Source organism: Trachinotus anak, unplaced genomic scaffold (assembly GCF_046630095.1).
Source record: "Trachinotus anak isolate AG129_WGS33_773 ecotype Australia unplaced genomic scaffold, CSIRO_AGI_Tana_v1 ptg000002l, whole genome shotgun sequence".
Taxonomy (NCBI): Eukaryota; Metazoa; Chordata; class Actinopteri; order Carangiformes; family Carangidae; genus Trachinotus; species Trachinotus anak.
The window spans coordinates 26,121,736-26,138,660 of NW_027273853.1; the positions used below are offsets into that span (position 1 = coordinate 26,121,736).

The following is a 16,925-nucleotide window of genomic DNA, read 5'->3' on the forward strand; positions in this document are numbered from 1 at the left end:
TTCTTTATGTTTACATTTTCACAAGCCTACACTCTTTTCTTGCTTCTACATGGTTGTCTACATTTATAATGATATACATTACTTTGCTTAGACGTTATTTGTCCAGGCCTAATATTTACCACTTACATAACCAATAGGTTGTGTGCATAATAATCATGTGATCTTCATGGTCTTTCCTTTGAAAATGATTGGATGGTGGGCAAAAGCTTTTGCAGCAATTTATTTGTTGTTCTAGTAAGTTTTGTGCAGTTCTCATGTTTACTCACCGACTCAAATATGTCATGACACAGTGATAACTGTAATCATCATAACCTGAGCAGAACTTAAAACCTTAAGAGTTGCTTTAATGGACTTCAATGAAAATATGAACATCAGAGGAAAGTGAAAGACCCACAGTCAATCCCTCGTTTTTCCATCAGTATATAATGATTTTCTAGAAAGGAAATTACTTTTATTGGTGATGTGGTGATACATAAATGATTGTGTAAACAGGGACTAAAGAAAGTCTGGCATGGAACTGTGCCTGGGGGGGCTGCTGCAGAGTGGTGGGACTAACGGGTGCAATTTGTTTGTGTCACAGGTCATTCTCTCGTGCTCTTTCACACTGTCCCTCAGGCAGACGTCACAGAGCAGGCTTCTAACATGTATGCAAATCTGCACTTTATGGACTCCAGCAAAAATACAAACAGGCAATCCACAGAATAGTTACCATTTATTTTTCCACACCAGAAATAACACAACATGAAATATATAAATAATAACATAGTACACTAGGAAGCAAGTCATCTAACACATTTCAATTAATAAATACCTTTTTATTGCTGTGACTATTGGTGTCCGGCACCTGACTTAATTTGATTCTTTTTATGAATGGCTGCAAACGGCAGATGTTTTGTTTTCAGTAACAACACCATGCACCTGTTCAATTTTTGTTTAGTTTTTTTTCAACAGATTCATGCATAAATATTCATAATTACTTACAGATCACACATTTTTACATATGCAAAACAAACATTGCCACATCTGGCCTAAGGTTTAAAATTTAACTGACAAAAGAGGTTCAAGGACTGCAGGACGCTGGACCAAACTTGCCTCATGATTCTGTCGAATGTTGCCAAACTTATCCTTCATCTACTATTCAAACAGAAGATCTGCACAAGCTGCTGTGATGTAACAAGGTGCATGAGTACATTACTTAGTGTAAGAGTTCCATAAAAACTAAATCTGACACATGTGATTGAAAGATTTTATAAAATGTTATCTCTTTTCTCAGAGGTTATAGAATATTTATCGCTTTTACTTGACCTCAAACCGACCTCTAATGTCAGCCTGACTCTACCAGCCCTTAGCAAGTCACTCTGTGGCTTCCACTGATACCACATGACAAGGTATCTGCAGGTACATACGTCAGTCATTCAGTCAAACACAAAGTGAGTATTCACATCAAAAATAAAGACTTGCACCCCCTCTTGCCTTTTCCCTTTAATAAACCCAAGTTCAGTATCTTAGTCTTGTTCTGCCCGGTCTGCAATATTAGTCTTGAAAGGACTGACGGGCCCGTTGGGCCGTAAGACCCGCAGGGGGTCATCACAGGAGGTGATGGTCTCTTTGGACACAGCCCCGGCCTGGTCCTGTTCAGGCTGCCCATGAGACGTATCCGTGTGATCTTTGGCAGAATGTGAAGGATGTGAGTGTGATCTTAATGGATCAGATGGGTTCACCTCCTCACTCCTCCTCTGTCTCTTCAGCAACGGACCCAGGAACCTCTCCAGCTGTGCTGAGGAGGGTTCAGGTGGCTCCCGGTGGGCAGCTCGCAGCTCAGCTCCCTCCAGTTGGAGCAGGTGGCCCCCGGTGGTAGAGAAAAGCGTGTCATGGTGGTTTGCCAGATCTAACCAAATGCGCCAGAAGAAGCAATCTTCGCTGTCCTTCTGCCTCTGTTTGGTAGGAAAAAAAGCAGATAAAATATCTGTATCAGTTTTCCCTGCAGTCGTTTCCTGACTTCATTCAAATAAATTTTTTATAAAATATATATATATATACTCACAGAGATGTAAATCTCTCCGTTTGAGTCCATACAGAGGAACCGTTTTCTTCTCAAATCAAATATTGACACAGAGTTGCCTTTATCTCTTCTGACTGGTAAAACAACTGTAAGAAAACATTCAGACACATGTATTTCATGTTATGGATATTGAGCATAGTCTGAACAGGAACGTTACTGGCTGCCAGAAACTTGTTTGTGTAGATGACATGCAAAATTTTCTTTGGACACCTGAATGACAACATGTCTTTGAGTGTTTTCAGTGATTATACCATTCAACATGCATTTATGAACTTTTCTCTTCATGTGCAAATACTTCTTTTTTTTGCCTTTTTAGGACATAATTGGAAAGCATCATCTTACATTGAATATAAATCAACTGGACAAAGAAAAAATTGCATTTAGTATACAAACTTTCATTTTCTGAGTTTAATGAAATCATTTGTAATTAAACTATGTTTGTATGGATATAGGTAGACTTACCTAGAAAGTCTCTGTGAATGCGTCTTTTGATTGATCCGCTCAGCTCTGAGTAAAAACGGCCCATACCAGCAGATGCATCTGCGTAGAAGCTGCTCTGCTGATGTTGTGGTTGTTGCTCTGGGTCCTCGAGCCTCGGTCTACAATCCACCAGTACAGACACATGTACGGCCGTCAGAATGAGTGAGAAGAAAGCTGGTTGCATGATCAATGGGGGATGCCGTGTTGTCTCTACTCTAGCAGTGCAAATGTTCAGGATGGTGAGAGGACAGCTAATGGAGGAGGAGAAAGTCCAACAGGTCTATTTAAACACGGGGTCGATAAACTGGCTAACTCATTTACCAAAATGACTCAAAGCCTTCCTGTTTTTCCATGATTAAGGGTAGATGCAATACTTGTAAGCTCTAACTGGGAAGGTACAATTTCATTAGTATGAAGGAGCCTTACTTTCTTTTTTTTTTTTTTTTTTGCTCTACATGGCAGAACCTCCACATAGAAATATATTCTTCTTCCAAGATGGAAACAAGTTTTAGTCCACTTTTTGTTTAAACCATTAAAAAAATGTGATTAAACATGTTTCACCAGAATCTGGAGAAAAGCAGAGAGGATGAAGAGACAGCAGAGGATGTGAAAAGATGATGGAGATAGTGATTCAACTTTCAGGAATTCAACTCGTCTGTGGCTCTGAAGAGATCAAGAAAAAGAAGTGGGGTAAGAACACCAGGCATTTCAAACTATCCTTATAATCTTTATTTTTTAACATTATTCACTGAAGTTTGTCTAAACTGAAATAAGTAATGTGAACCTGCACAGTTTAGGTATGAACCACTGCCGCATAATGAAGATATGATTCTGTTGTGTCACAGTGTGTTGACTGACATCCAAGGTGAATGACTCACACCTTGCTTATTAATTAACTGTACACACTTCCTGTCACTTCCTGTCACCGGTGTGGATGCCTTGTATCTGTCGTTGGAAAGCTTAGAAACCATGACAGGGAAAATTCACTGAGATGAAAAGTTGAGATACAGAAATCCAGATTTAGAATTTGTTTTACAATGTTTTTATACAATATTCTTTTAATGAGCACCCAGGGAGAAATGTTACTACAGAATGGTTGGAGGTAGTGTTTAAGGAGGCAATGGCAATATTTTACTTATTGATGAGGTCAACAAACAGTAACTGCAATATAGGCAGTCACTTTATTTTACAGGTTTCCTATTTCCAAATAATTTCATAAAACATTCCTGAACTGAATAATGTTATTTAGTGCGAATCAGAGGCTCTGTGTAAGTTTAGTTGTTGCATTGAGTTGAAAAAGCTGGAATGTCCTTGAAAGAATTGCTCCAAGTTAATATTCATTCATCATTATGCATTTATTGGAAACTTTATTCTTCTAACAAGCTCATTAAGTTTGACACTTTATTCTGCACAGACCAGACTATTTAGCATTTCATCAAAATTAATTCAGTGGATTGTACCAATTGAACACCGTCTCCATTCTACCTTTAATTAGAATTATTATGTATATGTTGTGTGTAGTGTTGGCTTATGTGCAGGAGTAGTGTTAAACACAGAACCTGCAAAAAGTGGTTTTCATGGTTTGCTCTAATTCTGTTTCAGTTTCAGTTTATTTTCAGCCAGATTTACTTTCAGTCTGTGAAATGTTGCCCTTGTGCATGTTGTCAGGCTGCTCCAGAGGAGGGCGCCACATACCAGCTCATGGTAATGGTGAGGTTTAATGTTTTTATTGGGACAGTTCCTTCCCCACTGGAGCTGGTATTAAATCTGTGTAATTCAGGGTCAGAAGCGTGAAGTAAGTGAAACGTGCAACTTCGAAGTATTGAATCACAACAGCTTTTACAAAACGTCTTTTATTATCATCTCAGGAATACAGTTGACTGCTGTGCACAGCACATACGTACAAAAATAAAAGGAAAACCATTTGTAATATAGTATTTTACTTACTCGTCATCATATTTTTCAGAAACAAATGATTGGAGAAGTCTGTTGTTTCAAACTAATTTACAATCATTTCAATAATCGGAACTAAGGCAGAAGGTGAGGTATATGTTAAAAAAGAGGAGGGGGACTCAGAGGAAGCACTCTCCCCTCAGTGCAGGAATAGAAAACTGAGAGAGAAACACAAAGGCTGCTGGCACACAGGGACACACACACACAAGTCTGATCCCAGATCATCCCACAGACCTCCAGTTCCCTGTGAACCAACACATTTTAAAACCAGCTGAACAGGTATGATAAGCACAATGGCAAAATCCAGACACTGGATCCTTAATCAAAGGGGGAACACATACCTAGTCCATTCAGAACTCTATATGCATAATGGGGAATTAAGGAAGTAAAGGTTAGTGTAGAAAGATTATGTTTTTCTTAACCTTATCTCAGTTACTGCTATATCATACAACCTTCTGTGCCTCGAAATAACATCATGCAAATGTCATAACAGAAATGTTTTGTTTTGACTTTCGGTTCTCAAGTTCTCAAAATTCTAACACTGAGCTAAGTTGCTGTAGGTGTAAATGATATCAAGTTCATTTCCCACCATATCAACTTATCACATATCTCTTACAGCTTGAGGAGCCATTGTAACTTTGCAATTCATATCATTCTACTACTCAAAACATTGCTTTTTGTGCTGACAGTGTCCTCTGAAACATAATAAATCAAAAATAAACATACAGTAAGTGACACAAAGTTTTCATCAAAAAACAAGTACTTTCGATCTTGCATGTCAGCTTGTTTTGATGAAAGCGTAGCAAAGGAAAACAGCATCTTCCCCCTGCTCGGTAAATTGCACTCCATTAAAAAAAAAAAAGAAAAAGAAAAGAACAAATTGCACCTTTTTATATATTTTGACAAATTAGCCAAAATACGTCTCCCAACGTCTCCTCACTGCCATGAAATCAGCCGAGAAAAAGCTACAAAGGATCATTAACTGATCATAATGATGTGTTAAAGGCTGATCAGTCGAAACGAGTAAATCCCTCCCAAACACAATTATCAATGGTGTCAATATTCAGAAACATCAAACATGACATCCTGGTAGTGTCAAGATGCTCTCTTGGATCACAGTATTCAGTCTGACAGACAGCCTGGTAACTCAAGTGGCCCTTTCCTGGAAGCATTTGATTGGTTTAACGTGGCCTTTTGCTACATTCACCACCAGCTCACGCCACGCTCAGCGCTTTCTTTTGACACGCGTCCCTCTGCAGCCTATGTGTTACCTTTTCCATCACTCTCGTCTTCATCCTCTCTGTGAGGAGAGTACAGTACATCAGCTTGCACAGTCAGACAATGCCCTGTTATTCCTGACTCAAGGTAAATTGATCTGATACCATCTCTACAGTCACTTTGGCAGAAACAGAAAAATGACAGGAGTGAGCTCACACACACACACACACACACACACACACACACACACACACACACACATACACATAAAGTACATACACTCTCATTCTGACCAGATACTGCACATTCGTCTCTGCTACTAGACAGAAGCTGGAGCTTAAAGGGCGTGTAAACCGTTGCTCACAGACATTTTGTCAGTGCGTTACAGTAATGTTAGAGAGGGCATGAGGTAAAATATGATAAGATATATCTGTAAGAGCCTTTGCTGCTTCCTTTAAATCACATGTCACCAAGCTGGTCTGACTGGTAGTTTGCTGCTCGCAGAATATTGCAGGTCAAGTACCGAAATTTAAAACCTCGATTTCAAAAACACCACAAGTCGAGATCTGTTGCACCACATTTCAGCATTAAAAAGACTCTCACCGGTGCAGAGCTCCATAAAATAATAAGATAAGAGTAGAGATGGACCAGACAACACATCTACGTCAGTAGCACAGAGGGAAGAAAGCCCACATCTCCGACCCTGGTACAAAAGTGGCTCAGTTGAACGGGACAAGAATCCCAAGGCCCTGCAGTGACTGTCCAATGGACAACAACAGACGAGGGGCCCACCAGTGCTGATGCTCAGGTGTTTCACCTGGCGTTATCCACATCCTCGCCGAGTTAAACAAACAACCAGTGCCACATACAGAATCTCCAACTCCTCTGTACACAATCGCTATCTTCAACTTCGCCAGCTCTTTGTGCTCCTTCCTTTTCCCCCTCGTCTCCACAGTGGAAAACTACAGTATCTGAAAGAGAAGCGCGAGGAGTTGTTGAATTCAAGTATGGTGTGCTGCATACACAAAGCCTGAATGAACATCTCAGTATAACCCTTTGGTTCACTGGTTTTTGCAACACTGCTCGTATTCACTTTTTTCACAAGAAGCCATACTGTGACTCAGTGACCAATCTGAATAATGCATAAATAAGCTTAAAAATCTGGGATGAACAGATCCAGACAATCCACATCATCTAAATGTCAGACAGACCGAGTTACCTGAAGTCATGTTCACAAAACCCCGGATCATGAGCTCTGAAGCCATTCCGTCTCTCTCTGTTCACACTATGTCAAAATAATGCAGCAGATCACCATGTTTGCAGTGAACTGACTAATCAATGACATCCACTGGAACTTCACTCATTTCTGCATAAGCACATTATCATAAGTGCCAAATTTTATTTCGTCAAACCAGTGTGAAAGTCACGAAAAAAAAACCAAAAACAAATTCAATAAATTAGTTTGAACTACCGACAACAAAATATCTACAGACCAGAAGCACCAACTCAATCTGAAGAGAGGAAAAACACAACACAGAGCAGACAGTAATGGAGGACATTTTGCTTCATAGTGTCAGGTCTAAGATATTCGGCTACACAGATGCCCCCTTGACCACCCGCAATCAAAGACAAAAAAAAAACCCTCTCAAATTAAGCAGCTCTCAAACAGAGCGATTCCACATACGTACTAAAAATAAATGCATGCCCCCACATTCAGCACACACACTCACACACTCACTCTAACCTGATGATCCAGCTACAAAATCTGCGAAAGTAAAACCTGGGATTGTCAAAGCTCCCTTGGACATGATGAGGGGAGTTGAGTGCTCACTCTAAATCTAGCTTTCCATATTAACAAGAGGCTCCACTGGGTCCTGTGCAGCATAGAGTCTCAATTACTTAATTGATCTAATTATGGAAAGAAAATAAAGCAGAGAAACCTCTGGCCCTCTAGGAATTGGGCCGGCGGTGTCTGAGGGAGTGATGACTTGCGTTTCATTCCTATTTCTGACTCGAGCACCACGTTTCTCGCATGCAAGGGTAAGGGGGCCGCAAGTAGGAATCCAAGGCACCGCCACCTCATGACAAAGCAAGAAAAACCACCACTATATTTGCAAGTGCTGTAGTTGCCCTGACAGTGACAGACACAATCAAAAAACAAATGGTAAATGTCCAAGTTCTCGATGGATGACGACAAAAAACATTTTTAAAGGAAACAAACGCTGTAGAAATTTCATGCACGCATTTCTCTTTTTCTTCCTCCTCTTCTCCTCAGGATATGGTGCTTTGAGGTAATAACGTATCCGTTTCATTTCCAAAAGGATGAACCATCATCCACTGACAGGGCAAGGACTCGGCCAATTCCAGCAAGCACCCATAAAAACTGAGGGGACAAATGACGCCTCTCCATCCCCTTCGTATCACAAAATGATGAAAATCATAAAAGCAGCAAAGAATGGCATTTCCATTATTTTCTAATACAAAGTAAGCTACCCAAATATACATATAAAGTTTGAATAAATACTATCAGATATAGTTGTATTTCTTTCTTTTACAGTCCGTTTCGTCTTTTGTGTTTGTATGTATGTATACGGTATTTATGTTACCTGGGAAATAATCCACATGTGCAAATAAGTTTGTTATTGCCAGTTTTTGCTCGTCATATTCGGGGTAGGAAGTGCGTTACAGTCATGGCAGTGGTGGCCTTGTTGCCCCTCTTCACGCGGCCATGCTTGCTGAGTGCTATGTAGGAGCCTCTGTACACCAGAGACTCGTAGGCGTTGTAGTTGTTTGGGAGCAAGCTCTCCTTGAACTTGCACTCGTCATGGAAGACTGTCTGGAGAGGACAAAGACAGACAGTGTGCAGTTTAATGAGCGGCTCAAGAAAAGAGACGGTTTGTAGTTTGAAGCTTTGATGACAAAACATTAAAAAGCTCTTTAAAAAGATTCTGAGTCATGCACAGAAATATAAAGATAAATATAGATTAGACACAGCTATGGGAATGAAGAGCGAACATTTTGACAATGTTTAATCTCCCAGCAGCACTGACTGCTCTGACATATTCAAAGGCATCAACCTTTCTCCTTGGAAAAGTAGGTATTGATGTAATCATACACAATAAGCCAAATAATCTATTGTATCAGCTGATATTTAGACAACAAGTCATTTTAATCAGGTGATGGTCTATTCACAGAAAAACCACGCTGAACTTAAAAGCATAGCTAGGGAAACACGCGTATTTGCTTTCTTGCAGAGTGTTGGATGAGAAAATTAACACCAGTCTCATTTCCTTACACTAAAGATGAAGCTACAGCAGAAAGACAGTTAGCTTAGTTTAGCATTAGGACAGGAAGCTGGAGGAAACAGCTAGCCTGGCTGTCTTCAAAGGCAGCCAAACTGGCTACCAGCACCTCCACAGCTCACTAATTAACACGTTACGTCTCATTTGATTAATCAGCAGTCCGCGTTAAACCACAACCTGAGGGTTTTTCACTTCTTCTTTTCATAAGATTAAACAAACTAGATATAACCTGTTAGCTTGTGAGCTTTGGAGGTACTGGTTTGAATACAGCCGGACTAGCGGTTTCCTCCTGCTTCCTGTCTTTATGCTAAGCTAAGCTAATTGTTTCCTGGACCCAGCCTCACATTTAGCAGAGATATGAGGGTAGTATCAAACTTCTCATCGAACTCATATCTGCAAGGAAGTATATTTCCCAAAGGTCAAACTATGCCTTTAAATGAACCATTTTAATCTTTAATCTTTGACCTTTAATAAATATTTAAATTATACAATTTAGCACTGCAGTCATAAAAAGCTTTGATAGAAGTTCTAAAATAAACTATGACTACAACTTCAGTTACAAGAGTAACACATAAAGTACCTTTATATAAGAATAAGCTCTAAATATCTGACATTATAAAGAACAAGCGCCCAGCTAACTCGAGCTGACAATGCATGACTCATACAGTACGCAGCAGAGAATACTGTCCGTCAGAGAGCATGTGGCCTAATTCAATCTCTTATCGGATCATCGGGCCGCTCACAAGCTAACGCCTCATCACTCATGACCAGATAACAAACTCATTCTGTCTGTCAAATATGTTGGCCACAGTGGGCAAACAGCAGCCACGTGTCAGCAGGGCTCTACCAAACACAACGGCCCCCCACCCCCCCACAACCAGGAACATGTATTTATTCATACCTGTCATTGCTCAGGAACAAAACTAGTTACACCTTGTAAAAGTTATCTCCAGCAATTCTTAAAATAAAAAAAAAATAAAACACCTTATCTATGTGATGAGGATGAAAAATTCAAGTTCAAGTGTAAGAACAACAACAAAACACAGAAAGATCAAGATTAAAAGAAATGTGGGTGCATAAGAGAATCTGAATTTGGATTTTGTTCCATCTGAGAAGTAAGATCTAGACTATATATATATTATGTATGGACAGGTGACCAGTTTAGCTCCTGTTTAACTTACTGTCATGTAAACCTCACCTAAAAAAATGTACCTTTCGCTTAGAAACCGCCAGCAGCGAGGGATTACAACATCCAACACATTCAGCAGCAGGATCAAATCAGGGCCCCTGGGAGCCTAAATCCATACAACAATAAAACCTTTGGCAAAGTACACAGGGAAATTGTGGAACACTACATTTTAGTTTATAGTTTTAGCCCATTATTGCTCCTCTGAGAATTCTCACCGTTTTTTAAGAGGGTGACTGTATTTCAGTCGTCTAAAACATAATAAAATATCAAATAACTGTCAGAGAAAAAGCCACTTCTCTCACAATGGTGATAAATACTTAAATCCATACATTCAGTTCTACGTAGCTGTTGCTCTTAGACCTTGTATAAAATCCTTAATCTGAGATCCACGTCAGCTTTATTAAGCTGTAAAGACAGTCTCCCATCAGGTTTCCATCTTTTCCAGCCTGCAATCTACAGAAGTACTGCTACTCTGGTGGAGCTCGGTTGTTCTGTGAGAAAGTGGGACAACACGCATGTTAGGCTGTATGGAAACCCAGGAGGTGCTCTGCCTGGTGGAGCCTGAATTACATACAGCGGCATGTTTGGTAGTGTTGGATGCATCTCAGAAACGTAACTGCGCACCACAGTTTGGTGAGGAGACTGAACAGCCATGAAGCTGAGTAATGCTGCTCAACAGTTACCAAGAAATGCCACGACTTTCTTTCTGAAATCCACTAGAATGACATAAAAAAGCAACAGTCATACTTTATATTTCTGGGGGTGAGAGTGGGGGGGCTGCTGCTGTGGGTGCGTGGAGCCTCTGCCCTGCTGAGGTGCGTGTGATGTGCACTGCACTGCGAAATAAGCGCTTCCCTCATAAAAATGGATTTCCCAACTGCGCTGACTGGTTTCTGGGCGTCAGGGGGTTTTCCCTGCTCCCCACACACATGCGGCTCTCCAGGCGTGTGGACCGAGGCCTGCATCTGTTAACCTCATCATTATTTACCCATCGGCCACCAGGCCAAGCACCCTCGCTTTAAATAGAGCTTTATAAATTCCCGATGAAATTAAAATATATGGATTTCGCAAGAATGGCTGACAGAGCAGGAGTCACATCTCAAATAGAGGCTGGCTCAAGCTGCGACCGCGGCCTATGTATTTATTCATTCATTTATTTATTTATTTATTTATTTCCAGGATCCCGTTAACTAATATTGCTGGACAATAAATGAAATGCTGTGCATACCTACCGTTCCGTATAACCTCCCACGGCTGTTCATTGCGACAAACAACTCACTCCTCACCCCATACAGGCTCACCACTCCTCTCTCCACCGTGGAGATTTCTATCAGACCTGATAGGGACAAAGAATAGGCCCGTTACGTTGGAGTCAAAATAACAAGAAGCCAGCAGCCGACGGTCCGTGCTGATTCACTGTTACATCTTGATGACTGGAGCATTGTGCTCTCTCTCTCTCTCTCTCTCTCTCTCTCTGCGTCTATGGGTGTAACCTTGCAGATTGCTGCGCAGCATGCCGAGCCTTTGTTCTGCATCTTTCACCCCATCTTCACATTTGCATCCAGGCGCCTGTCAATTAAGCGCATTCTGGTTATTGCAATAATTGCAGTAATTGCATTGACGTGCACGGCCATTGGTCCCTGCACCGCCCTCACAGGGCTGCGTAAAAATAAGTTGTGTCTAAAAGCGTCCATACATTCATGTCATGGTTGAGCTTAGGGGAGAGGGGGAGGAAGGGGGTGTTCAGCACTGATGGATACTTGTTTTAATAGATTTGTCTTTGCCGTGGAGGAAATTCAATGCTCCCTATGAGCATTGATGACATATGATCATGCAAATTAATAGAGGGGATAGACTAGCCTGCTCATCACAGATCCATGCTTATTGACTCTGCCTCTCTTTCATGTCTATTGCATTACATCGGTGGAGGTATAACTCACTGTACTGGTTTTCATTATGTGCACCGTTTATCCTGCCGTCGGGGAGGACCTGAAGGTGAAACCCGATGCCCACGTTGCAGTAGAGCCTCCGCACTCTTTTGATGCCCAGCAGATAGTCACTCTCCCAGTTCAGCTCCGGTTTCTCCCCGGAGATCCCCAGCACAGAGCGGGAGAAGAGGGTCTCCCATCGTTTCTCCAGTAAAGTTGCATTGGTCCTGCTGCTCGGTAAAGGGTACGCTGACACGATCCCCAGCAGAAAGCCCAGGAGAACCAACGCGGTCAGCGTCCAGTGCGGCGTGCCGGCCTCGCAGGACATACTGACGAGGAACCTTTGCGCAACGGCCATCCGGTCTACCTTCGGACCACGTGGTCGAAATTAATGACCCTAAAAATACCGCTCTTCTTGTTTTGCTTCCTTCGGCATGCTGGCTGAGGGTTATTTCTGGAGCGCAGATCAGGGCTTTGGGCATGAAACGCAAGCCCCGGTGCGGAGGAGGAGAGGAGACGGGAGAGTGCGCGGCAGAGCTGGAGGTGATGGTGATGGTGATGTTGGTGGTGGTGATTACCATGTTTTGCAGCTCCTCCGCGTCTCTCTCTCTCTCTCTCACACACACACACACACACACTCTCTCTTTCTCTCTCTCTCTTCCCCCTCTCTGCCTCCCTCTCGGTAAGAGTTCAGAATAAATCCTTTACCACTCACCAAAAACCCTGTTTCAACCTTGCCAGGGATATCGCATCCCTGGATGACATCATGCTGACTTCACCGCTGGGATAATACAAGGGTAGAGCGGGTGCTGACAGCAGGAAAAATACCAAGTCTGTAGAGAGTTGAGGGGAATGGCCCGCTGTCACTTCTGGGCTGGAAGGGGAGAAAGCTTATTGGTGGCGTTCAGCGGCCGTGGGACGCGATGGGGCACTCGGGCTGCTCCCAAATTGGGTCGGTGGTCATATGTCTGTCGGGCCGCTTCCTTATTTAGAAGGAAGGTGTAAAAACAGGCCCACTTGTCACCGGAGACATGTTCTGCTGCGCCGTTCAAGAACTTTCCCCTGCAAATCTGTGTTTTTCTGGCCCTAAAATCACATATGAGCCGGACGCAGGGGCCAGCGCGGCGGCAGCCGCAAAGATCAGGGTTCAAGACCTCAGTGTCGGTCAACTTCCGCCCTGCTGACGTGCCCTTGAGCAGGACCCCGAGGCCCCCGAGGCCCCCCTCAACTCTACTGCGCGACTTGATAACGAAGGCCCAGAGTGGCATTTTCAAAAAAACAAAAATAAGTATCATATTTTTATAGGCACACTGTCACCTCTGCATTTCCTACGGTGGAGTCGTGAGAACTGTGCGGAACAAACTGGAGAGGCCCGTCATGAAGTGGCACACATTGCCAGCATGCCATCCCTGCAACATGAAAGCCTCTCGTCTTTTCCATGTAATAGATAATGTCACCAGCAGCATGCCCATGCGTCAGCGGGCCAGCGCAGTTGCGCCCCGGCACACTCTCCTGCACACTTCAGTTCCCGCACATTTCCAAAGGGTGGCGCCATTTCCAAGTTATTTCTTGCACACTCGTCCACAGCCTTCACTCCTCATTAAGCTCACTGGACATCATACCTTCCAGAACACGCTTATATTACGAGACTGATCAAAGTGCATTTCACACTGAATGATCCAGTTATCTAAACAAAACGTATTGACCCCTGTTATGGAGCTTAGTTTTCAGTTTTGAGGTTCAGCTACTGTATAAGGTAATGACCAATAATATACCAGTGTCTCAAAACTGGGAAGGTACATGTGTTTCACAAAATTACTCAAGGACAACATCTCATTGACAATGCAGTTCTTTTATTTTGTATAAAATCTATTTGGTAACTGCATATTTATACACAATCTAATGGATGTATAATGAAAATTAAATACAACTTTTTGTTATGGCTGAATGCATTTATGAGAATGACACAAGTGACTGAAGTCTTGTGATATATATATATATATATATATATAATAAAATAAAAACATAAAACCTGATTAATCACATTAGAATATAATGACTTCTGACCATTGGCACCTTTTTGTCTTAAATCAAACAAGACATTTGGTTTAGAACAACAGGGACTGAAAACAACTCCACCTATCCAGTGAAGGTATCTGTAGTTTTTATCTGTTAACAATATGTCAACAGACAAGTGGTTATACAAAGACCCAGGTAAAGCACTATTGACAAAATGATGAGGTTTCTTGTTTGCACCAACTGCACCAGAAAAACAGATCCGGGCTGTGTGACAGGAATAAAATGATTAACTATATGAATGACGACCACAGGTGGAAACTTTCACTATATTGTCATCTGCAGCTGATTTGATACAAACTGACAGCAGGCATCAGCCACAGGCTCCGTGATGTTACCAAAGCTATAGCATAAAGTGGGTAATGTTAAATTAAATTATAGCTTTGAGGATGCTTCTATACCACATCTTTACAAATAATTTATCTTTTTCACAGAAACAGCCCTCACCCTTGCACCTATGAAAGATGCCAAAGACGCCAATAGTTTAATACGTGCTATTCTGTAATAAAAGCATAATAAATAAATACATATGTACAAAAAATGTTTGAAAAATGTACAGGCACTTGTAACACAACCTTTTTCTGACACTTCAGGTTCTGCTTGGCAATATTTTCCTGTGCATTTGGGGGAGAAAAGGGTAACTCTTTTTTTTTTTTTTTTTTTTTTAAAGAATTCTATTCAGCAGAAGTGTCACCACGACACCAACAAAACAAATGAATCTAATCCTCTGCTGTTTTTTTTTTTTTTTTTACTTCTCCCATGCTGAGTGCAATATCCTTCAGGACTGTTTGTATCCATCCAACCTAATGCATCAACCATTATGTAGGATCAGACAACCTGGATACAAAACACTCAGATGAACTCAATCACCAGTTGCGACAAAAGCACGGTGTTTATACCAACGGGCCAATTTGAAAAGCACTGAAGGCCACATTGTAACGTACAGCATCTTATGGGCTAAGGTCAATACAGTTCATTCTTACCAATGAGAAAAACTGCCCACACTCCAGTCCTACCACTTTTCATTAGCCTCAACCGCAAATATTACAGTTTATTTTCTCATTGTTTGTCCTCCATGTTATATATATATACACACACACACACACACACACACACACACACACACACACACACACACACACACACACACACACACACACACACACACACACACACACACACACACACACACACACACTCAGCTCAACTCAACTTAGCTTGGCCTTCAGCCCCTCAGTATACAGTGCCTAGTCTCGCATCATTTTCAGTAACCAAATGCATTCACTGCACGACTTTTTTGGTCTTTTCAGGAATGGGTGCTATGAATTGGGCTTCTATCAGACATCAGCCTACATGTTTACTGTTACACAGCATTACACAACAAGCCCATCTGGACGCCTTAGATTGTCATTTAAGAATACAGTAACACATGAACGCTTAGGCAGCAGGGAAAGTGTTTCAACAGTGGCATGAGGACAGGATGAGACACTAAAACAAGATACTAACCTGAGACGTCTGTCCTGATCAGTAGCATTGTTGGACAGGATGAGCGGTCCGTTACAGAGGACAACTCTTGATTATCTAGACAGAGGATGTTTGATGCAGTATTCCAGTTCCAGTAAACAAATTCATTCTTAAACCACCACAGTCGATAACATCACCTCAACAGGTTGCATGACTAAATTCCCATAGGGATACACAGTAAATCTGTATACAAAATATTTGCAGTCAAACTGTTCATAAAGTAATAGATTACACTGGGTGGCCGGGGTGGGGGCTATTCCACCAATTTTGCACACACCGGTCAGTTTACCAGTAAAGTAGTTGTATTATGTCTTATTAGGGCTCTGAGGCGTGCAGGGAAGATTGTAGCTGACTCCTCCCACCCTGGACACAAACTCTTTGAGACACTCCCCTCTGGCAGGAGGCTGCGGTCCTTCAGGACCAAAACCTCTCGCCACAAAAATAGCTTCTTCCCATCTGCTATTAGCCTCATCAACAAGGCTAGAGAGCCCCACTGTTGCTGATCAATTGCACCAATCACCAGAAAAAATTCCTTGTATGTGAAAACATACTTGGCAATAAAACTGATTCTGATTCTGATTCTGATTCTGATTCTGAGCTTTGTCAAGGCTGAGAAAACAACCCTGATGATGTCATAGTGATGTCAGCAGGGTTCTCTTGACAAAGATCAAATATTTCACATAAAACCAAACTGGGGGCATGAATTTTGAACAATCACGGCGTTTAACAGGCAGAGAAGATCTGATGAAAGATGATATTAAGTGGTATGATGGGAAATGTAGGGTCCAGGCTTTTTGGAGCGTGACCAGGTGTAAGGACTACAGTCTGTCTCTTGCAAGTTCCTCAGCTGTTTGGAGCTGCAATATTAAATCTCTGAAGTACCATTTTAAGTGTGTTTTTCATGGATGGATGGATGGAAAAGTAAAATGATCTTACTTATAATTCTATTTTCTGAGCGGGCAGAAACAATGCATTCATCCATCCAATCTGCCATTATGAAGAAACACATGGCCTCTCTCAATAAGATGATGACCAGTCTCCAGACTGCCTTATTGAGACTGCACATCTGCACAAGCCAGTACTGTGTTTGACGTGCTGTTTTGAGTACTAAACAGACTGTAGGTATAAAAACTGTGGACATGATCATATTAAAAAAAAAAAAAAAAAACATAAAAAGGTTAGTAGCTGGGTAT

General features: G+C 41.7%; 2 protein-coding genes and 1 long non-coding RNA gene across 3 annotated transcripts; all 3 read right to left on the reverse strand.

Annotated features, from left to right (window-relative positions):
* Window positions 1-695: 695 nt before the first annotated feature.
* LOC139606219 (fibroblast growth factor 23-like) lies at window positions 696-2,816 on the reverse strand. Its single transcript, XM_071458272.1, has 3 exons — window positions 2,525-2,816; window positions 2,045-2,148; window positions 696-1,934 (listed from the first exon to the last, which is right to left on the reverse strand). The coding sequence occupies exons 1-3, from the start codon at window positions 2,724-2,726 to the stop codon at window positions 1,506-1,508; spliced, it is 735 nt and encodes a 244-aa protein (XP_071314373.1). The 5' UTR covers window positions 2,727-2,816; the 3' UTR covers window positions 696-1,505.
* A 1,560-nt stretch (window positions 2,817-4,376) lies between these two features.
* LOC139606230 (fibroblast growth factor 6-like) lies at window positions 4,377-13,630 on the reverse strand. Its single transcript, XM_071458282.1, has 3 exons — window positions 12,145-13,630; window positions 11,437-11,540; window positions 4,377-8,549 (listed from the first exon to the last, which is right to left on the reverse strand). The coding sequence occupies exons 1-3, from the start codon at window positions 12,488-12,490 to the stop codon at window positions 8,373-8,375; spliced, it is 627 nt and encodes a 208-aa protein (XP_071314383.1). The 5' UTR covers window positions 12,491-13,630; the 3' UTR covers window positions 4,377-8,372.
* Window positions 13,631-13,965: 335 nt separating this feature from the next.
* On the reverse strand, window positions 13,966-16,045 carry LOC139606239 (uncharacterized). Its single transcript, XR_011684578.1, has 2 exons — window positions 14,906-16,045; window positions 13,966-14,851 (listed from the first exon to the last, which is right to left on the reverse strand). It is a non-coding gene; the product is annotated as an uncharacterized lncRNA (long non-coding RNA).
* Between the last annotated feature and the right edge of the window lie 880 nt (window positions 16,046-16,925).

Coding starts and splice junctions, on each gene's coding strand:
- LOC139606219 (XM_071458272.1), bottom strand. CDS start 2,726: ATGCAACCAGCTTTCTTCTCACTCATTCTGACGGCCGTACATGTGTCT. Junction 2,149..2,524: donor CATTCACAGAGACTTTCTAG/GTAAGTCTACCT, acceptor GTTTTCTTACAG/TTGTTTTACCAGTCAGAAGA. Junction 1,935..2,044: donor ACGGAGAGATTTACATCTCT/GTGAGTATATAT, acceptor CCTACCAAACAG/AGGCAGAAGGACAGCGAAGA.
- LOC139606230 (XM_071458282.1), bottom strand. CDS start 12,490: ATGGCCGTTGCGCAAAGGTTCCTCGTCAGTATGTCCTGCGAGGCCGGC. Junction 11,541..12,144: donor ACATAATGAAAACCAGTACA/GTGAGTTATACC, acceptor TGTCCCTATCAG/GTCTGATAGAAATCTCCACG. Junction 8,550..11,436: donor GTGGGAGGTTATACGGAACG/GTAGGTATGCAC, acceptor TGTCCTCTCCAG/ACAGTCTTCCATGACGAGTG.